The sequence below is a fragment of the Canis lupus genome, chromosome 20, assembly GCF_048164855.1.
Source record: "Canis lupus baileyi chromosome 20, mCanLup2.hap1, whole genome shotgun sequence".
In the NCBI taxonomy this organism is placed as follows: domain Eukaryota; kingdom Metazoa; phylum Chordata; class Mammalia; order Carnivora; family Canidae; genus Canis; species Canis lupus.
In genome coordinates, this window is record NC_132857.1 from 27997716 (window position 1) to 28019959 (window position 22244).

Genomic DNA, 22244 nt, shown 5'->3' on the forward strand with positions numbered 1-22244 from the left:
TTGTTGAAGAGATTTATGCACTACTAATAGTGAAGATGAGTAACTCTCACCAACAATTACCATCTCCACCTGGGGTGACAAGATGGCCTGTCCTCAGGACCCTGGCACGCTGTCCAGTAGTTCTTCAACACCATCTTTGCAGAGGATTTGAGAATATGTTTGTATTCTGAAACCAGTGGAGGGCCTTGAGATGGTATATCTCGGCCTGAGAGCAAGTTTTGATCTAAATTAGTGGTGGAAGAAGTTATCCTGTGTGTCTCCTATTCAGGTTCAATAAAACCTTTGATCCTCCGCGTCCTCCCTTCTTGGTGATGACACCAAGGATGAGGTGATTCAGTGCACAAGACTGCCATTGCTACCTTATATTTAGATTTTGAAATGTTTGGAAGTAGGGAGAGCTTGTTCCTAGCTTTTGTTTTTTTCTAGAAATTGCCCTATGAGTTGTAATTTTTCAAAAACCCTATCTTCTGGACTGCCTTGATTTTGTTCATTCACTGCACCTGCATTTCTATCTTAGGTACAGGAAGAAGGAATGGAATCGGAAGGAAGAAGGCTCATTTCAGAGACAAAATAGTTCCCCTCCTCTATTATAGCTGTTCCCCTGGCAATACAAACTATCTGCTTTCAGTGAGTATTATCTTGGACATATTTAGAATGTTTAGAATTTGTTGCTGTTATTGGTTTTAGCTTTGGGCTAGGGCATTAGGATATAGGATTACTTCTTCACTTGTATTTTTCTACTTCCTTGAGAGGGTTCTAGTATTCATGAATTTCCTTCTACTTGCTCTCTTAAAATAATTTAAATACATAAAAACAAGTTTATTTTTAATGATCCCATCAAAGTGACCTACATAGTGGTGTAGTATTACACTTATCCTGTATGCTTTCAGTACATAACAGTCTGGCTCCCACCCCTTCCCCCAAATTACTCATTTTTAAGACAGCCAAAGATGAAAACTCTCAGGTTAATTCAGTTTCTGATGAAGGTCAGTTATTGGGTCTCTTCAGAGATTTTTGGAACATTTTGCCCTAAATCTTCTATGATGATATTATTTTCTAGAAAAACTTTTATTACTGTGCATCCCCTTGAGTTTATTAATTGTGGTATGCTAACACTTAAAAGATGTTTTTCACAGTGCTTCACATTCTATTGGGAGCCTTATAATCCCTCTGTGAAGGAGGTAGGGACAAATATTTTCGTTTTACAAAAGAAAGAACCAAGGCCCAGAAAGATCTGGCACTTTGCCATAGATCGCATAGTAAAGGGAGGGGATCTAAAAACAAAACATTTGGCTCCTATGTTTTTCTTTAAGCTAAGTTGAAATTAAAATACATAGTTCTGTGCATTTTTGTAAATTTTAAAAGCAGTTATGTAGGTAGATTTGTATTTTGTGGGGACTGCTTCTCCACCTAAGATCAAGTGTATTTTGTTTGGATATGTATATATGTTTTGTGTGTATATTGAGGTTTCAAAAATATAAAAGTGATTATTTGAAATGATTACCAGAATGTAGGTTTTTCATCTATTTCTTGGAATGGTTACATAAGTAGGCCAGAACTACAGTTCAGGTGCCATTTCCCTACTCATACGACATAATTATTAAATTGAATTTCAGTTCAACTTTCTCTCCTGAAGGGAACAACAACCCATTCCTTCTATATAAAGCTTGATTTGAACAGACATCTGGATACTACATAATAACAAGAAAAGTGGAAATTCCTTTTTTCTTTGCCTCTTTTCTACCTCCCAGATCTATTTGTTATAAGTTCATGCTCCCCAATAAGCTATTTTGAGGCTTGTCTTCAAGAGGTCAATCTAAATTTTGTTTTTTTCATCTGCAGGCTTTTTAAAATCTGGTTATTGTTTGAAACCTAACTACTTTGACAGAGAGGTTCCATTAGTACTTAATATAAATTAAGACTTCTACAATAATAGCATATTTAGCAAGTTTCATCTCTTTTTAGTGTACGTCTGTAAGTTGAAGAGGACTCTGGTAGAATAAAAGTGTAGAGAACTCTCAGACCAGTATTCATTCTTTATATTTTCTGGCATCTCACAGTGAACAGAACAGTGGATGATTTATTAGAAGCAATTGCTCTGCAAAGAGGAAAAGCAGCAAGGTCATTAGAGTTATAATTTCATGTCATCTTTTAGACTACAAGGTAGTTCTTAATAGAATTTTATTATGAGGGCATTTATTTTTCTAGATTTTGTAAGAATCCTAACCCATGTTATTTTTATAATGTACCCTATCATAGTGGTAGTATTAATAATGGCAGGCATTTTAATAAATAATAGTTATATGCCAAAGAATGCTAGATGCTTTTCACATGTTACTCATTGATGGTCACAGATAACTCTCTGTGGTATTGGGAGCCTAAATCCACAGAGATGTGACAACCTGCCCGAGTTTGCATAGCCAGTATAAGTCAGAGTTAGAATTTGAGCCTAGACTGTAATCCAAAAGCCTAGGCTCTGTCCTCTGATGATGGGAGCTGCTCTGTGAAGATGGCAGTGAATTTAAGGAGCATGAAAGGGACCCTTAGCAAGGGAGGAAGGCCATCCTGCCCAGCCAGCCAGATCCATCAGGGTGTCTTCACATCCTCCCCTCAATTACCAGTCTCAACAGCTTCTTTATAAACATCAGGAGTTTATGAGCTATCATATGCATTAACTCCTGAAATAATGAATTACTTTCCAGGAAAATAATATTCCAGTGGGTGTCTCCTAAAGCGCTCCATCATTCAAAAAAAAAAAAAAAGAAAGAAGGAAAGAAAGAAAAAAACTTGTCAAGTGCTATTTAGAAGCTAGGTATGGCCAGTTAAGGGAAAGCCTGGCTGGTTAAGGGAAAGCCTTCAGTCAGCGTAAAGTTAAATATCACCCGAGGCTTAGTCCAGGACTAGCCAGTGACTGGTTTTAGCAATGAAAAGAGCTACAAGCATAAATCAAATGAAGAATTTAATTTTTTTTAAAGATTTTATTTATTTATTCACAAGAGACACACAGAGAGAGAGGCAGAGACACAGGCAGAGGGGGAAGCAGGCTCCATACAGGGAGCCTGATGTGGGACTCGATCCAGGGACTCCAGGATCACGCCCTGGGCCAAAGGCAAGCTCTAAACCGCTGAGCCACCCAGGGATCCCCCAAGAAGTTAATTTAAGGGATATTTGATCTAATTTTTAGAATGAATTGGCCACATTAGCTAATCTATTTAGCAATGAATTAAACGGTTCTTTGGTTTGGGCTCAATAGAGTTGACATTGTTGCTAAAAGCATATACTTGTAATTCAGTTGTCTTCAGCTTCTAACACGCCCCACATTCAGCATCTCAACAGTAGAACTAATGATATAAAGCTTAGTTTGTGCCATGAGCATTCTTTTTATAGAAAAAACAAACTTCGGGATCCCTGGGTGGCGCAGCGGTTTGGCGCCTGCCTTTGGCCCAGGGCGCGATCCTGGAGACCTGGGATCGAATCCCACATCGGGCTCCCTGCATGGAGCCTGCTTCTCCCTCTGCCTGTGTCGCTGCCTCTCTCTCTCTCTCTCTCTCTCTTTCTGTGATTATCATGAATAAATAAATAAATAAAATCTTTAAAAAAAAATAAAAAAAGAAAAGACAAACTTCTGTGAAATTACTAGGAGATCTGTAGATAAGATTGTTGGTATGTATACTCTATGCAGGGCACTGTGTTAAGTGCTGTGAAAGAAAACAAATGTCACCCAGCCTCTGAGGCTAAAGGTAATGATGTGTTCAGCGCTGGCTGGAATTGAGGTGGCTTGGAAATTCATCCAGCCCAAAGCAACAGCACTATTCAGCTTCCCCACAGAGGGAAGAAGAGTTACCTTCTTTTGTTGAGGACCCTAATAAAGGTCAGGACCCCTTAACTGTAATATGTCAGGTAAAGGGTGTGGTGACTTTTTCACCAGTGAAACATACTACATTTGACACCGTTTAGGTTAAGAGGTCTTGAAGGGAGTGGTAAAACCATGATTCCTATTGCTTTTCCAGCTTTTTGGGGAATTACGGGTATTGTCTCCATCTGGTAGAAATCCAGCTTTAACTTGTTCATTCTCATTGATTGTCTAAAGTAGATAGGCAGTAGGAAAATGAGATTGGTGCTGCTGGCTTTTATTTATTTATTTTTAATTTTTATTTATTTATGATAGTCACAGAGAGAGAGAGAGAGAGGCGGAGACATAGGCAGAGAGAGAAGCAGGCTCCATGCACCAGGAGCCGATATGGGATTCGATCCTAGGTCTCCAGGATCGCGCCCTGGGCCAAAGGCAGGCGCTAAACCGCTGCGCCACCCAGGGATTCCGGTGCTGCTGGCTTTTAAAGTGGTCCCTTAGAGGTGCCTGGGTAGCTAGTGAGTTAAGTGTCTGACTCTTGATTTCAGCTGGAGTCATGATCTCAGGGTCCTGGGATCGAGCCTCAAGTCAGGCTCCATGCTAAGCACAGAGTCTGCTTGTCCCTCTCCCTCTGCTCCTCCCCCAATTGCCTGCTCACTCTTGCTCTCTTGCAAATTAAAAATGGCCCTTGAGGGGATTCCTGGGTGGCTCAGCAGTTTAGCACCTGCCTTCGGCCCAGGGTGTGATCCCGGAGTCCTGGGATCGAGTCCCACATGGGGCTCCCTGCATGGAGCCTGCTTCTCCCTCTGCCTGTGTCTCTGCCTCTCTCTCCGTGTCTCTCATGAATAAATAAATAAAACCTTTAAAAAACAAACAAACAAACAAAAAAACTGGTTCTTGGGTCCATTATACTATTCTATCTTATCTTTGAATTTTTTTATAGATATAAATTTAGAGAACAAATTTTTGACGAAATACCTTGTAATAGACTTTTGATGCAAGAAGTATCTAACTCTGCCTTTGGTCACTAATTGAGAATAGCAATTGAATTGTTTGCTTAGTGGCCTCCAGAGAAATGCTTGGGCCTAAGGAGCCACAAGATTTGAGTTGGTTCTATTGATTTCAAATAGTAGTTTAAGAGGGTGTGGGGAATTGTTAAATGTAAGCACTTGGTATCCCTTGTGATCATGCTCCACTGCAGGTCGGCACTTGGTGTGGTGCACGGGCAAAATCTTCACCTGCCTGGTTGAAAGTAAAATACCTTGGCATGGTTTGAAAGTTCTTTCTATTGCTCCATTGTAGGGTGTTTCAGCAATCAGGTAGCTGATGATACCTGCTAAGGAACACCTCCATCACCACCATCTCATGACATTTAGCTTTTCCTTCAGGTGCTTTGGGGTAATAAGAGTGAGGTAACATTTCTTTTTTTTTTTTTTTTTATCTGTTTTATCTCTGCTGCTTTGAACTTTGGGGCTTTCTGGAGACCCTGTTAACACTCCAGCTCTCCCTCAAGGTAGTCCTTCTGCTTCATTCAACAACATGTGTCTTAAGCCCCCTGCACACAGTTATGCACAAGGTAGAAAGTCTAGAGGCCAGTGACATCTGTGGACTCAAATGATGGTGACAGGAGTACTGAAAGTTTTCAGGTCATGGCTGGAGATGTTGGCTTTGGGCTTAGGTCGTTTTTTTTAGGCCATTTTGTTTTCACTTATTAATTTATTGGTAATCTCTATACCCAGCGTGGGGCTTGAACTCACAATCCTGAGATCAAGAGTCACATGCTCTTGCAGTTGAACCAGCCAGGTGCCCCTCCTGCTCCATTTATATTGGTAAGATTCTGTGAACTATTAGATTAGTTTTTAGTATACCCTTGAATGTAATTTTTTTTTAACATGCCCTTAGGAAATGACTGAATCCAATGGATTATTAGATTATTGGCAGACCTCATTCTTTTTCGTGGCTTGGTAGAAAGACCCAGGCCTTGGAGTCTAACAGATAGACTTTGGCCCACTTAGTGGCAGTCTGATTTTGAGCAGGTTCTCTTATTAAGCCCAAAGTTCCTCCTCTGTAAAATGATAGTAACATCACCTGCCTTGCTGAACGGTTTTGAAGATTCAGTGTAATGTTTATTTTTTTTTTTTTTTTTTTTTTTTTTTTTTTTTATTTATGATAGTCACAGAGAGAGAGAGAGGCAGAGACACAGGCAGAGGGAGAAGCAGGCTCCATGCACCGGGAGCCCGATGTGGGATTCGATCCCGGGTCTCCGGGATCGCGCCCTGGCCCAAAGGCAGGCGCCAAACCGCTGCGCCACCCAGGGATCCCCCAGTGTAATGTTTAAAGAGCACCTGTTCAGAGCAAGCATTGCCATAAGTGCTGAGTGCTTAGTGGAGTCGTGGCCCTCTAGAAATGTCCACCCGATTGGGGCAGTCTAATAATCCAAATGATAAGAGCAGCTAAATATATTGCCACCTACTACGTGCTGGGCACTATTTCAAGCACTTTATGCACATTAAACTAATTGAATTCTAAAACCCCATGAGACAAGTAGTATTGTTATTCCCATACTAAGGAAACTAAGTCATGGAGAGTTTGATCCCTGAGGAATCAGAATTTGAGTCCAGGCCATTTGGCTCTGGAGGCAGCATTTTTAACCAAGATACTATTCTTTTTTTGACAGTCTAAGCAAGAAACATAAGTCCACAGTCAGAAACAAATTGGGGGGGAGGATGTTAATTATATTAAGTACTTAAGGCTTTCTCAAAAAGAAACCTGTGTCAAGACAGACATTGAAGTGTACAAACAGTGATGCCTGGCTCAGCCACTGAGCACCTGCTTTCAGCCCAGGGTATGATCCTGGAGTTCTGGGATCGAGTCCCACATCAGGCTCCCTGCAGGAAGCCTGCTTCTCTCTCTCTGCCTGTGTCTCTGCCTCTCTCGCTCTGTGTCTCTCATGAATAAATAAATAAAATCTTTAAAAAAAAAAAAAAGTGTACGAGCAACGTTCGTCTCACTAAGAATTGCCCTAAGTACAAAAATGTGTATTTTGTTATAGATCAGCATATATCAAGAACATAAATAATACTTGAAAATTTTGGGACCCCTGGGTGGCTCAGCACTTGAGTGTCTGCCTTTGGCTCAGGGTGTGATCCCAGAGTTGTGGGATCGAGTCCCACATTGGGCTTCCTGCATGGAACCTGCTTCTGCCTCTGCCTCTGCTTCTCTCTCTGTCTCTCATGAATAAATAAAACCTTTAAAAAAAAATACTTTGAAATTTTTGTATCTCATTCAGCCTAGAGTGACAGCTTGTTTGTGTAGAAATAATAGTTTTGCAAAAGAGTATGTAAATAACTAATTTGATTTAGAAAGGTTTTAGAATTTACAACCAAAATATTGTATTATAGAGCTGTGCACAAAAAGGCAAATTATGGGGGTGCCTGGGTGGCTTAGTCGGTTATTTGGCTCAGGTTCTGATCCCAGGGTCTTGGGATCTAGCCCCACGTCAGGCTCTCTGCTGAGCAGGAAGCCTGCTTCTCCCTCTCCCTCTGCCCTCCACTTGTGCTTGCTCTGTCTCTCTGGTGTTCAGTCTCTCTTAAATAAATAAAATCTTTTTTAAAAAAAAGGCAAATTATGTTTTTTTTAAAAAGGCAATTATTTGTCCTAATCACAGGGAGATTTAAGTATGCTTTTTTCGAATCAACAGAATGTTATAAATTTTGGTATTAATGACTTTGAAATAGCTAGGATTGGGACACCTGGGTGGTTCAGTGGTTAAGCGTCTGCCTTGGGCTCAGGGTGTGATCCTGGAGTCCTTGGGATCCAGTCCCACATCAGGCTCCCTGCATGGAGCTTGCTTCTCCCTCTGCCTATGTCTCTGCACCTCTCTCTCTCTCATGAATAAATAAAATCTAAAAAAAAAAAAAGAAAGAAAGAAAGAAAAGAAATAACTAGTATCTATTTTCCTGATTCTATTGAATCAGAAAAAAGATTAATCTTGGCTGTGTTATAACTGTCCATTTTTACCTCAGGCTGTTTAAGAAAAAAAATTCCTTCCTTCCATTCACATCATCAGATGGGGTGTTCTGGTTTCCTGGCATATCCACTGCCACGCTTTGTTAAGCTGAGTGGCATTGCATGCATCTGCCTTGCTGTGACAGGGTGGAAATGGCTACCTCACAAAAGGCCTGTGAAGCTTGGGTCATTTGTGTGAATAAAGGTTCCTACTAGGTTGTAACTTTTTTTGAATTGGAGTTTTGAGGGATGCCTGGGTGGCTCAGGGGTTGATTGTCTGCCTTTGGCTCAGGGCGTGATCCCGAGTCCCAGGATCAAGTCCCACATCTGGCTCCCTGCATGGAGCCTGCTTCTCCCTCTGCCTATGTCTCTGCCTCTCTCTGTGTGTCTCTCATGAGTAAATAAATAAAATCTTTAAAAAGGGAGTTGAAATTAAAGGGAAAAAAAATGAGCAAGGTATTGGAGAATGCAAGCTATGAGGGTAGAAAGGTGGGACCCTTGTGTTGGAAGGTAAGTTCTTTTCAGAATGGGCAGCTAACTGCTTTTTGTATTCACTCAGGTCTAAAGTCACATGTATATAGGCTGGTGATGAGTAAAATGAGGAAAGGATATGGTTAACAAGGAAAAGCATGAAATTTCCTTTGGGACTCTGAAAATATGGTGGTCTAATTTGGAGCCCCTAAAAGGTAGAGAAGGCAATTGATGAAGAGTCTGACAGGTCCAGTGCTATCTTTTAGTCTTGAAATGTCCTCATGCAGATCCACAATGACTGCTGCCCCACCCTTCCTTTCTGCACTGGGGAGTCCTATGCAAGAGGGGCTGTTCATTGCCTGCCTCTGTGATGATCATAAGGCTTTATGGGAAATGAGAAGTGGTTCTTTAGGAAAAGGTTAGGAGTCCCTGGTCTGGAGCTTAGGGTCTCTTCCAGTCATACTGGTCTGCAACCCTTTGTGACCTGGTAACCTGAACGAGAAAGAATTTGATAACTCTCCAGTAGAGTCTTTTTGATTTTTGTTTTTTCATTCTAACGTTTTGAATTAATGCTTAACTATTTTCTTTTTGGTCAGGGTTCTGCAGCATTCCAGACCTCGAGCACTGAATCAGGATGGGAAAAAGACGTTGTGTTCCTCCACTTGAGCCCAAGTTGGCAGCAGGCTGTTGTGGGGTCAAGAAGCCTAAGTTATCTGGAAGTGGAACGCACAGTCACGGGAACCAGTCCACAACTGTCCCCGGCTCTAGTTCAGGACCTCTTCAAAACCACCAGCATGTGGATGGCAGCAGTGGTCGGGAGAATGTGTCAGACTTAACTCTGGGACCTGGAAATTCTCCCATTACACGAATGAATCCCGCATCGGGAGCGCTGAGCCCTCTTCCCCGGCCCAATGGAACTGCCAACACCACCAAGAATCTGGTGGTGACTGCAGAGATGTGCTGCTACTGCTTTGACGTCCTCTACTGTCACCTCTATGGCTTCCCACAGCCACGACTTCCTAGATTCACCAATGACCCCTAGTGAGTAAATCCATCAGGTGCAGGGGACAGTGAGAAGACATAGTGACGTCTTTCTTGGGTTCTCTCTCTTGAGAAGGGTGGGGGTGGGGGGGGCTGCCACTTACAAAGAGCTTTAGCATCGTTTGGGCAGAGAGTAATGAGAATAGGATGATGAGAAATGTCCAGACAGTATCGAGAACAGTATCTGGATTGAGTAATAGAAGAGGTCTAGGTTACACTTGAAGTATTGGCTTGTTTTTAAGCTAACGTTTTAGAAATTAGGGTTTCTTTCTTGGTTCTTCATTTGGTTTGTTGATTTATATGGTGGAGAATAGGTGACTTAACCTTTCCAGTGGAGAAGCCACAGATCACATCATTGTGGTCCAGGTGTTGAAGTCCAAATGAATTGGAAATTTTTGGGGGCCAGGTTGAGAGTAGAAGCACTTATAATGGGAGCTGTGATGGTCTCAACAAGGATCCCTTCCTTTGTTCCATCAGTTCCCCCATGGCTTCTTCCACCCACCCCACCAAGAATGTCAGATTCTGCTGTACTGTGTTTAGTTCAAGACTCTATCATTTGTCCTAAGCTCTCTGAAGGTGTCAGTGACTTAAATAAGTTTATGTGTAGAGTGAAGAAATCCATGACAGAGTTTTCTTCCTCTTCAGAATTGAAAGCAACTCTGATCTGGCTTTTTTTTTTTTTTTTTTTTTTTTTTAATTTAATTTAAACTTTAGGTACTTAACATACAGTGCAGTATTGGTTTCTGGAGTAGAATTCAGTGATTCATCACATATACAATCCCATTGCTCAATATCACAAATGCCCCCCCTTCTTTAAGATTTATTTATTTATTTTAGAGTATGTGAGCTTGGGGAGGGGCACAGGGAGAGAGAAGGACACAGGGAAACTCCCAAGCCAACCCCCACCCCCCCCCACCCGCCAAAACCAAGGAGTTGGTTGCTTAGCCAACTGAACCACCCAGGTGCCTTACAAGTGCCCTCCTTAATATTCATGACCCATTTAACCCATTCCCACACCTAACTCCCTTTATTATCCCTTAGTTTGTTCTCTATGGTTAAGAGTCTTTTAGGACTTATTTCCCTCCTCCTTCCCATATGTTCATCTGTTGTCTTTCTTAAATTCCACATATGAGTGAGATTATATGGTATTTTGTCTTTCTCTGACCAACTTCACTTAGGTTAATACACTCTGGCTCCATCTGTGTCATTGCAAATGGCAAGGTTTCATTCTTTTTTATGGCTAATATTCCGGGGGGTGTGTGTGTGTGTGTACACACTATATCATCTTTATCATTCATCAGTTAGTGGACATGTGTGGGCTCTCTCCATAGTTTAGCTATTGTTTTGGTTTTTTTTTTTTTTAAGATTTTTTTTTTTTTTTAAGATTTTATTTATTTATTCATGAGAGACACAGAGAGAGGGAGAGGCAGGCTCCATGAAGGGAGCCTGACACGGAACTTAATCCCGGGTCTCCAGGATCACACCCTGGGCTGAAGGTGGTGCTAAACCGCTGAGCCACCCGGGCTGCCCAAGATTTAAGTAGTTTCCATACCCAACTCAGGGTTGGAGCTCACAACCCTTAGATCAAAAGTCACACATTCCACTGACTCAGCCAGCCAGGCACCCTTGAACTGGCTTTAAGAAAGTACTGAAGAGATGCTTTCGGAGATTTCATTGACCTAAGATCATTTATTCTGCAAATGTTAATGCCGTATTAGAGCAACACATAGCCCCACTGGTCAGGGAGTGGAGAGGTTATGAAGAAAAAATCCTCACTTTTGGGAGACTTGCCAAGTTGGCAAATCACACACACAAAGCTAAACAATGTGTTTGGCATACTTCTGTGGGCAGAAGTAGAGGGGAAGTTACTCCTATGTGATTGTGTCAGAGGAGAGAAACTGTAGAGAAAAAATGTGCTAACTTTTTAGGAAGTATTGCCATGGGATACCGTGCTCAGAAAATTCCTGATTGAACAGGTGAAGATCCTAAGCCTTTATCCTAAGTAAGATCAAGTTTGTCCCACCAAAAAGGATGTGGATTTGGAAGAGTGAGTGGTGGCTGCAGTGTTACAGGGAAAGGGTTGTTGCTTATATTCAGGGGCTTGTATTTCCATTCTACAGACAGTGGAATTTTTTTTTTTTTTTAAGATTTTATTTATTCATTCATAGAGACACAGAGAGAGAGAGAGAGGCAGAGACACAGGCAGAGGGAGAAGCAGGCTCCATGCAGAGATGTGGGACTCGATCCAGGGTCTCCAGGATCACGCCCTGGGCTGCAGGCGGTGCCAAACCGCTGCGCCACCAGGGCTGCCCAGACAGTGGAATTCTTGAGGGGTTTTGAGTAGGTTTTGGGACAATAACTTTGGGTGCTGTTCAGGCATTTACTGGAGGGAAAAGATAGGCAGCAGATCTGCTTTAAAACAGTAATCAAAGTAAACAGCTTTAAAAATTTAAGTTGCTGGGCAGCCCAGGTGGCTCAGCGGTTTAGCGCCGCCTTCAGTCCAGGGCCTGATTCTGGAGACCAGGGATCGAGTCCCACGTCAGGCTCCCTGCATGGAGCCTGCTTCTCCCTCTGCCTGTGTCTCTGCCTCTCTCTCTCTCTGTCTCTCATGAATAAATAAAATCTTTAAAAAATAAAAAAAAGAAACTAAAATTTAAGTTGCTTTTTAGATTTTGCTCTAAGAAATAACCGCATTGGAGTATAGAGGAAATATCAGGATGAAGGGACAGTTCCATAACCTGTTTTTTTTTTTTTTTTTAATTTTTATTTATTTATGATAGTCACACAGAGACAGAGAGAGAGAGGCAGAGACACAGGCAGAGGTGAGAAGCAGGCTCCATGCACCAGGAGCCCGATGTGGGATTCGATCCCAGGTCTCTAGGATCGCGCCCTGGGCCAAAGGCAGGCGCTAAACCGCTGCGCCACCCAGGGATCCCCCATAACCTGTTTCTAAAAAGTCTGTTACCACCAATCTAATGACTTTGGTCTAGAAGCAGAAAGTGGCAACTTTTACTAATAATACAATTTCTTTCTTTTTTTTTTTTAATTTTTATTTATTTATGATAGTCACAGAGAGAGAGAGAGAGAGGCAGAGACATAGGCAGAGGGAGAAGCAGGCTCCATGCACCGGGAGCCTGACGTGGGATTAGATCCCGGGTCTCCAGGATCGCGCCCTGGGCCAAAGGCCCGCGCCAAACCGCTGCACCACCCAGGGATCCCAATAATACAATTTCTTGCAGAGACATTGGAGCAGGACAAAGGGCAGAGATAATTATGGGAATAATGGGAGGTTATGGGGAATGAGGAGAAAGTATGCAGGCCCAGTGTCTTCATGAAGGATGTAACTGGGGAACATGGACACTCCCAGAAATAGAATAAAGAAGAAGAGAAAGACATGGAAATTAGAAGAAGTTGGGTGCTGGGCAGAGGAATAGGAAAGTAGCACAATTGAGAGTGAATTAAACCTATCAGCAAGGACCACAGGAAGGGCTACACAGAGTGCCTTTCTTCATGCTGCCTTGTCTTTCTCTCTCTCTCTCTCTCTCTCTCTCTCTTCCATCCACAGACTGCACAATTCCCAGAAAGACAGAGTCCTTCGCATAGCCACAATTCAGAAAACAGTCCTTTTTGGGGAATAACGGAAATGAATAGGGGAAAGCAAAAGTTTTGTTCTTATCCATGATTGATTTGGGGCTGGAGAATGTTTTTTGTTTCCTTTTGTAGTCCGCTCTTTGTGACATGGAAGACAGGGCGGGACAAGCGGCTTCGTGGCTGCATCGGGACCTTCTCAGCCATGAATCTTCATTCAGGACTCAGGGAATACACGTTAACCAGGTAATGACACCAGACATAAACTCTGTAGATAAGTTGACTAGAATTGAAAACAACTGCTTGACTTTGTTTCTTCTAAGTGATAAAGTTTGAGTGTTCTCTTTTTGGTAATCAGGAAGTATGGGACTTTAATCTGGTGAGTCACTTATCAGTTGTGTAGGCAATTAATAGCATCAAGTTATTTTTAGCATATTAGTGCTGATGGATAATCAATATTCTCTGCATAGCTCAGGATTCATAAATATTCGGGCACGTAATGTTGGCTTCTGGCTCCAGAGCAGCCTCACTTTGTTTTCTGTCCCCCTCCAGTGCACTTAAGGACAGCCGATTTCCCCCCCTGACCCGAGAGGAGCTGCCTAAACTTTTCTGCTCTGTCTCCCTCCTTACTAACTTTGAGGATGCCAGTGATTACCTGGACTGGGAGGTGAGAACAGCCGCATTTGGAACTCTGCATCTCTCGTTGCATTTGGGTTCGGGTTAGTACATGGTAATGTATCTCCTTCATTGAGAGAGGGTATAAGAATGTGAAAGCTGAGTTTGGAAGCAGTTGGGGGCCACATAGGTGACAGGAAAGGTGCTGTGATCCTAGAAGTAGGAAAAAACGTGAAATCTTCTTTTCCCGTGTCTTCCCAGTCCACTCTGTTCCATAGCCTTCTCCCACGTCTAATAGGAAATGATACTGGGGATAAAGAGAGCATTCCAGATCCCTCTTGGTAAGCCCTTGAGTAAAAGTTGTTATGAGGAGTTATGAGCCTAGATCAAAACCCTGTTGTCTGTTTAATGGAATAGATTAAAGATGGAATACTCCAGATTATTGGATGAGCTGTTGAAAGAATCTTTATACTTGGGAGAGGTGGCTACATGTAAACGTGTTGCTTCCCTTAAGCTAAAGTTACTTTGGCTTCTATACCTAAGGGGAAAGAGTTAGTCATGAAAAGCAGTAGTTTCTCCTTTTCTCAGACTTGGATCAAGCTGGTCAGGGGAAAATGTCAATTAAATGTGGATGTTTGAAGTTCCATTAGAGTAAGTAAATGCCCTTCATTTGGTTACTTTTTCTGTAGGTAGGGGTCCATGGGATTCGAATTGAATTCATCAATGAAAAAGGCGTCAAACGTACAGCCACATATTTACCTGAGGTTGCTAAGGAACAAGGTAAGTTGGACAAATGGCATTTCAATGAAGGATACTATTCATAGTGTTGCCATGTAAAGGCAGGAAAGTGGGATGTGTTGTCTTTCAGCCTAACTGCAACTAAGAATAAGTGCCTTTCTTCCTCTTATTGTTTATCAAAGTCTTACAGGATGTGAAATAAATTCCCCCAAAATGCAAGAGCTGGGGAAGAAAAGGGGTAAAGACTTGGCCTTAAAAAAAAAAAAAAGACTTGGCCTTACTCACACCCGCATTTCACTTTCTCAGTAAAAAGTTTTGTTCCTTGGCCCCAAAAACTAGTGGTAATTGTAGCAAAGTTCCAGCAACCAACTGGACCATGTTATGGAGTTCATTGTAAAGGGGACTTGCCCATACCAGTGGATTTTGAACTTTATTGGTCTTTAATTATTAAACAATGTTATACTTGGGGAAAAAAGCAAAACATAATTTTTTTTTTTTTTTAAAGAACTTGGTAGTTAAAAAGTTTTTATAATGGGACAGTAAAGGTAGGAGGTGAGTAGGGTAGGTTTTCTCTTTATTTTTTTATTTTTTAATTTTTTATTGGTGTTCAATTTGCCAAAATACAGAATAACAGCCAGTGCTCATCCCGTCAAGTGCCCCCCTCAGTGCCCGTCACCCATTCACCCCCACCCCCCGCCCTCCTCCCCTTCCACCACCCCCAGTTCGTCTCCCAGAGTTAGGAGTCTTTATGTTCTGTCTCCCTTTCTGATATTTCCTACCCATTTCTTCTCCCTTCCCTTCTATTCCCTTTCACTATTATTTATATTCACCAAATGAATGAGAACATATAATGTTTGTCCTTCTCCGATTGACTCATTTCACTCAGCATAATACCCTCCAGTTCCATCCACATTGAAGCAAATGGTGGGTATTTGTTGTTTCTAATGGCTGAGGAATATTCCATTGTATACATAGACCACATCTTCTTTATCCATTCATCTTTCGATGGATACCGAGGCTCCTTCCACAGTTTGGCTATTGTAGGTTTTCTCTTTAAAAGAATGTTTAGGAGGACAGCCCCGGTGGCTCAGCGGTTTAGCGCCGCCTTCAGCCCAGGGCGTGATCCTGGAGACCCGGGATCGAGTCCCATGTCAGGCTCCCTGCATGGAGCCTTCTTCTCCCTCTTCCTGTGTCTCTGCCCCCCCCCCCCCTCTGTCTCTCATGAATAAATAAATAGGATCTTTAAAAAAAATTTAAAAAAGCATGTTTAGGAGAATACCTTTTAGTGTTTCTATGGTATGTAACCCAGTTTTCTTTCTTTTCTCTCTTCTCCTCGTCCCTCTCACCCTCCCTTCCTCCTTTCTTGTCTGTTTCTGAAAGTAATACGTAAAACACACAGTGTGAACCTAGAGTAGAGAGAAATATCCAGTTCACTGTATCAATGAATTAATTATGTGGAGAGTGGTTGCCTTCATTGGTTTCCATCATGGTTGTGTTTAAACTTTTTCAAAAGTAGTGTGGGTGTGGCATAAAAGGGAAGCCTTTTGGCCACTTTGAGGCCGTAAGTCTAACATTTTTTTATAAGGAGAAACACCATCAATATTTCCCAATAGTGAGATGTGGTGATAATATAGATAATCAGATTATCTGTGCCGTTTGAAAATTGATTGGCAAAATTTAAAAATTGGAGGTTATTTAGGAGTTTCTTTTTGGTTTTCAGTCTGATGTGTTTGGTTTTATCTGTTAAAAATGTGCAGGAACAACACAGCAATGTATACATGAACACCATTTCTGTCCTTCATGAAGGAATAGCTTTCTTCCTGCTATCAGTCTCTGTAATAGAAAACAGGACTCCCAGAAATGATCAAAATAAAGGAAGGCCACACAAAGGAATGCAGGCTGCAGAATTTGAATTCTTCCCTCTCATAGAATAGCCTTGGTTACCAGTAGTAGGCCCGCAGGCCAGTTTTAAGTTGAGACCATGTTTGTTCCTAGATGATTATACTAGGATCACATCTAACAGGAAAGACACAGGAACAGGGCCGGGGGACAGCCATTATGGTGTATGTCAGGTTATTGTCTCATGTCTCAGAGATTCTACTTGGATATCAGTGAGGCAGAAGGGGCTCTAGGGAGATCACTTTGACCCTAGCAGATCTGGCTGCTTCTCTTTTCTTGCTGTGTGAGAACATACCCTACTCTTGTGTCATTGTGCACTGATCTCAGTGTGCCTCTCCTCCTCAGACTGGGATCAGATCCAGACAATAGACTCCTTGCTCAGGAAAGGTGGCTTTAAGGCTCCAATTACCAGTGAATTCAGAAAAACGATCAAACTTACCAGGTAACCCACTGTCTCATTTTCCTTGTCATTTTAATTTAGTTTGGGTTGGATGAAGGATACTTTTGTTGGAAAGGGCTAGAAAAAAATTTCTCTGCTAATGTCCCTAAACTAAAGAAATATGGGTCAGATTTAAGCTGGGAGGAAGCAGTGGCAGCAAAGGCAAGACTTCCCAGCATCCTGGGCATCTCTGCAGCTGAGCTGATGGCAGAGCCCGAGCAGAGTTTAGGCGGTGATCAGGTGGTGGATGTCTTCGCCAGACCCACTGGTCGGGAGGATAAGAGGGCAGACCAAGGTCAGCAACAAAGGCTCTCAGTGCAGAGGTCCAGGGTCAGTTGAAGTCACCAGCAGTCATGTGTCAGGGGATACAGGTGCCTTGTTAACAGAATAGGAAGACAGTGCTTTTTACAGAGCTTAGAAGGAAACACCCAGCTTGTTGGGGGAGGCTGCCTCTTGTAGTAGAAGCACAGGGACTTGGGAGTCTGAATCCCGGCACCACCGCTGCCTGACTGTGCCTCTGGGCAGGGTGGAGTGGCAAGGGGTGGGGTGGTTTTCCTGTATGTAAGAAGTGAATGATAATGCCTTGGGGTTGTTTTAGAGTGTGGTAAGGTAATGTATGAAGAATTTCTAGCCCAGGGCCAGGCAATAATTATAGGTGGTCAGTAGATGTCAGTTCTCTTGCCATCCCTACTGAAATCGGAAACACTGAGAGGTTTAGCTTCTGTGGGCTTCTGTGGGCCTCTTTTGGCCTCCTCATCTGTAAAATACTGAATAATCATACTAACCTCACAGGTCTATTTGGAAGATAACCCAGTGTTTTTGAAATGCTTTGGATTCCAAAAAAAGAAAAAGAAAAAAAAAACTTCAAATACAAAGCATTATTATTATTATTATTATTATAATTTATTTGAACAGCCATTTCCCTGTCAAAATTCAGGAATAATCACCTTGCAGTGGAGGAGTGATTACAGTGGGAAAGAGATGGCTCTGGGTAAGGATTGTCACACCCAGCTCCTGTGGTCTGTAGTAGGCTCCATAGGTTTGTAACACCCCATGCTTCGCATCCTGACTCATGGCTCTTTCCAGAGCAAAGCCAAAGTGCTATGAATTCTGTTCTGATGACCCTGTGATATGATATGGCATATTCATCTGGGAATTGAGACCCGTCCTATATAGCCCCAGGATCCTTTAACCTGCTTCATCAGAATTTGACTCAGAATTAGGTACCTGTGCCCCTTTTAGTTATAAATAACTTGTTTGTTGCTTTTCCACAAATTGAGGTTGCATTTCTGTCAAATTTATCACATTTTATGCAGTAGATACGCAGTTTGCACTGGGCATTGGTATAGCCATCTTCCAATCTGCCACCCGTGTAATTTGACCTTGACATTCTTCATGCAGACCCCAGTAGCAGATTGCTTAAGAGCAGCCTGATGATAAGTAGTGTTTAAAGGTGGGATGTGCAGAAAATACATTCTCGGGGTGAATTGTGATTGTGCTTTTTCATCTTGTTCATTTGTAATAACAACATTGTTTTCTTGTGCTGTCTTTCATTTTCTGTAAGTAAGATTGCTCTTGGTCTTCCATTTTATTCTTTCAAAATGTGGAATAAGCTTTTGGTTTTCTCTGCTGAGTGACTTTACAAGATGAAGGATTTGAGGTTCCTAATACCCTTTCCTATTTCCTTACGCAGGTACCGAAGTGAGAAGGTGACAATCAGTTATGCAGAGTATATTGCTTCTCGACAGCACTGTTTCCAGAATGGCACTCTTCATGCCCCGCCCCTCTACAATCATTACTCCTGACACACGGCTGCATGACCAGTCCCACCCCCCTGTGGCCACCAATGGCTATGACATCATTGGAGCAGATGCCTCCTCTTCCTGGTCCAGTTACTTCTATTACTGCACCATTTTATGATGCTAGCTTCCGTTGCCAAGTCTGCCTCCAGCTGACTGAGAGGGAGGGGTTGTACTGAATGAAACAGAACTTGAGGGGCCCAAGCCTTATCTCAGCCTTTCCTCAATATGGGGTTCCGTTGGATTGGGGCTCCTCCATGACTAGTGAGAATTACCGTGTGGGTTCAGAAGACCCTTGGCATGCAGGTGCCACTGGTGATTTGCCACCTGTGTGGTGGCCACACAGTGGAAGCCAGAATTGGTGGTCCATGAAGGCTTACCCCACACACACCCCTACAGACTCCCCAGATCAAGTAGATGTATTCCCCTGGCAGTCTGGGCAACGGAGACCAACAAGAAACATTTTTAGGTTGTTTTAAATTCCTTTTTTAAACTTCCAGTTTATTGCGTACCAAGAGTTGATCACAACCTCCATGCTTCATAAGCGGACGCCATGTTAGGGTTAAACGTGGGCACCATGAGTCCTCTGAGGCTCCTGGACAGAGACCCACATCAAGATCGGAAGCCCTTTGGATGGCGTTGTAGATCTCATTGCTCAATTAGCCTCGAAGGTTTTAATTCTCATCCCACTTTCAGTTGGATTTTCTGGCACTCTTCCTGCATTGAGTCTCCTGGTATTGAACAGAGCTCTGTGGTGTAGCCTGCTGAGGACTGGACTGGGATGCCCATAGGAGGTCCTGAAATCATCGCTGCATGCAGTGAGAAAGGAGAGACCTCTTCCTTACCACCCGGCTACCTCACTCCTCTACTGGTAGCAGTGCCTATAGCTGGATCTAGGTTCTCAGAAGGTATAGATGTTCCAACAAGCACTTGGGTTGGGCTTTAGAAGGACACGTTATCATAGGAGAAAATCCAGGGTCTCCGAGTTGTTTTTCTTTTCAAGCAGACATCCCGAGGGACCTTTAAGCAGAGAAGTTCTTTTGTCTAGTTTGCCTGGAGAAGTGGGAAGACTATTGCTGTTTCAGTCCTTTCCAGGACTTTAGAACAAAGCTGTGTAATTAAGATGAAATCTTTATCTTGCCTAACATGCTGGGAATCTTCATCCCACCATGGCAAAGTTCCAAATGGTTCATTGTATTCTAGGTCATTCAGACTTTCTTGTGGCATATTTCCCTTCCCCATTGTTGCTGATTCCAAATAGCTGTCAGCAAGTTTCTCCTCCCTCTTGCCTATTCTTCCCTCATTTGGTGGCAGAGTTCATAGAAGCTGGGGACTTGGAAGATGCTTTGGAAACATTGTCATAGAGGTACTGCTGAAAGGATTCACAGGAAGAGGTGGCCAGTTGGAAGAAAGGACCCAGAGAGTGATACACTGGTTTTCAACAACATGCTTAGAGAACTCTTGAAGCGGATTGGGTGTCAATCCAGTGAACACAATTGTTTTGATTTAATTTATTTTTCAAAGTTTATGTGGTGGTGGTGTGGCTTTCCAAAATGGGCAAATATCCAAATCAAAAGAAATTTTTTAGTTTTCTTCTGCCAGGAATGGAGGAGGGGGAATAGAGACATAATCCAAGAAACGACACACGTGCCTTTCTAGGCATTGCTGGCTCATTTCTTGGAAGAAATGGATGAGGGTGAGCAGATTTGCTTGGCAAATCCTCTGTTGTTATTCATGAGGATACAGAATGTGCAAGGGAAGTGGGCTGACCTCAGGATGCCCATGTCCAGCCGCACCACACCATCTTACGTCGTGCTGCCTTCTCGCATCCTGCCACTTTTCCCTTGCAAGGTTAATGAAAAAAAGCTTTTGAAGATGAAGGGATTATTTCGTGATTTCCTGCTGCTGAGAATAATAAATGTCTTGTTACAAACAAATGTGACGATAGTTACTCTTAGGTGCCATGGATTGATGTCAGGGTGGTCAGCTCTGGACTAAACCACCCACCTCCAATTTGTACAACAGTATTGATACATAGGGCTACACTCATTACTGTTCAAATGTTCTGTGTTAAAAGTTGTGTTTAATTTCTAAAGATTAAAAAAGCAAAAAAATTGGTGCTAAACTTTCACCCCTGAGCACGCTCAGTGAGACTGGTCATGCAAGCATTTACTACAGTGCCATGTTCTTCAAGCCTATTTTTTTCTTGTAGAATTGTTGCCCTATTTGTCTTCCCCAATGTATAGTATGTTTTTTATTTTATTTTATTGAGGGTGGGGTAGGATACCTGCCATTTAAGTAAGTGAACAGAAATTTTAAAAACCCACGAAATGGGGAGAAAAAAATCAGTGCACAAGAATTGGGCTGAGTTAGCCCAGCACCACACTGAAGTGGGCTCAGTGGTTTTGGAGTGAAGAAGCCTTACTCCCTGCACATTCCCTCATGCTCCCATACAAGTCCAGCAATGGAGATGCTCAGGTCCCTCTGGCCTTGTCAGGGGGACTCAGGAGTTGACCAAGGAAAACCATTTGGCCCCGTGAGGAATGCCAGTGTTGGTGTCTGTCCTGAATGGGGCCTAGTCAGGAAGCGGTCTGGAAGTGTACGGTCACGGTCACCTCATGAAGATGTGTGGCAGGTGGCTCTCAGGAAAAAATACTAAGTCTGGATCATCCATGTGGCAGCTTTGCATAGGGAGATGACGGCTCCGAACTAGGACTGAACTGCCTTCCACACGCTTGACCAAAGCAGTGATGAAGGTGGCTGGTACCTGTGGTGGGAGTGGCAGGTCCGAAAAGAAGAGAATGTTTTCTGCTTGGTGTTTACTTTGTTTTGGGGCACTGCTCTAGCTGAGCAGTAGGTAATTGCTGTTAAGGAGCCAGCCCGCATGGGCTGCTTCGGTTTGGAGTTCGTTTCATCCCTAGCTGTGAGTGCCTTTTGGTCTGGAAAGTTGGCTTGTCTCATAATACCCACAGCTAGGACATTCTCTCTGTAATTATGAATTGTCCTTGTTTTATGTTAATTAAAAGAGAATGTCTTTGATCATTAGGATTTGTCGGTGTTGGATTGTTTCCACTGTGAGGTTCTTAAACTTTTTCGCTTCATAATATTAAAGCAACTCATGTTAGAGACCCTTTCAACATGAAAGGTTTGTAGTTGAGACATTACATATATTTTATTGTTTATAATAAAAATCATCTATACAGAAGTCCTGGGTGTTAATTTTAATATTTGCACAACCTATTTTCCATGATATGTTAACACCTACACTTTCACTAACTGTTGATGCTGTTTTCTATTGAAATTCTGGAGCCTAGGGAGCTATGTGTTCGTTTTGTTTATTTTCATTCTTACTTTCCTGAAGCAAGAGACTTTGTATGGCCTTCAGTGCAAAGACTTCAGACCAATTCTTTGTATTACACTTGGTTGCCTCTTGGCTATATAACTTCTGAGTGCAAATCATTGAACTCTTTAACGAAGTATTGTAGAGAATAAATCATAATGGGTAAAAATTGTTCTTTGTCCTGACTTTTTTTTAAGGTTTATTTCAGTTATCTCTCCACCCAATGTGAGGCTCAAACCCACCACCCTAATACCAAGAGTCGCATACTCCAGCTGAGCCAGCCAGGCACCCCTAACAATCTTTCTAAGCTTTTGTTAGAGCATGTGCATAATCGGGGCACGGGGAGGGGGAAAGTGGCAGGGAGAAGCAGGCTTCCCTTGAAGAAGGCTCAATCCTAGGATCCTGGGATCATGATCTAAACCTGACCATAGGCAGACACTTAACCAACTGAGCCAC

The 22244-nt window shown here is 42.6% G+C and overlaps 1 protein-coding gene across 6 annotated transcripts in view; it reads left to right on the forward strand.

The window, feature by feature from the left end:
* AMMECR1L (AMMECR1 like) overlaps positions 1–21959 on the forward strand; it is a 32991-nt gene extending 11032 nt beyond the window's left edge. For 3 of the 6 annotated variants that reach the window (XM_072788700.1, XM_072788699.1, XM_072788703.1), the window contains 7 exons: positions 518–627; positions 8926–9370; positions 13094–13204; positions 13511–13625; positions 14263–14353; positions 16556–16652; positions 18343–21959. In XM_072788700.1, the coding sequence (XP_072644801.1) occupies positions 8964–9370; positions 13094–13204; positions 13511–13625; positions 14263–14353; positions 16556–16652; positions 18343–18454 (933 nt within the window). In that variant the 5' untranslated portion in view covers positions 518–627; positions 8926–8963 and the 3' untranslated portion in view covers positions 18455–21959. Of the gene's footprint in view, positions 1–200; positions 329–517; positions 628–8925; positions 9371–13093; positions 13205–13510; positions 13626–14262; positions 14354–16555; positions 16653–17586; positions 17641–18342 lie in introns of those variants that run through there. The other 3 variants (XM_072788704.1, XM_072788701.1, XM_072788702.1) reach the window with 3 other exon arrangements.
* The last annotated feature ends 285 nt before the right edge of the window (positions 21960–22244 follow it).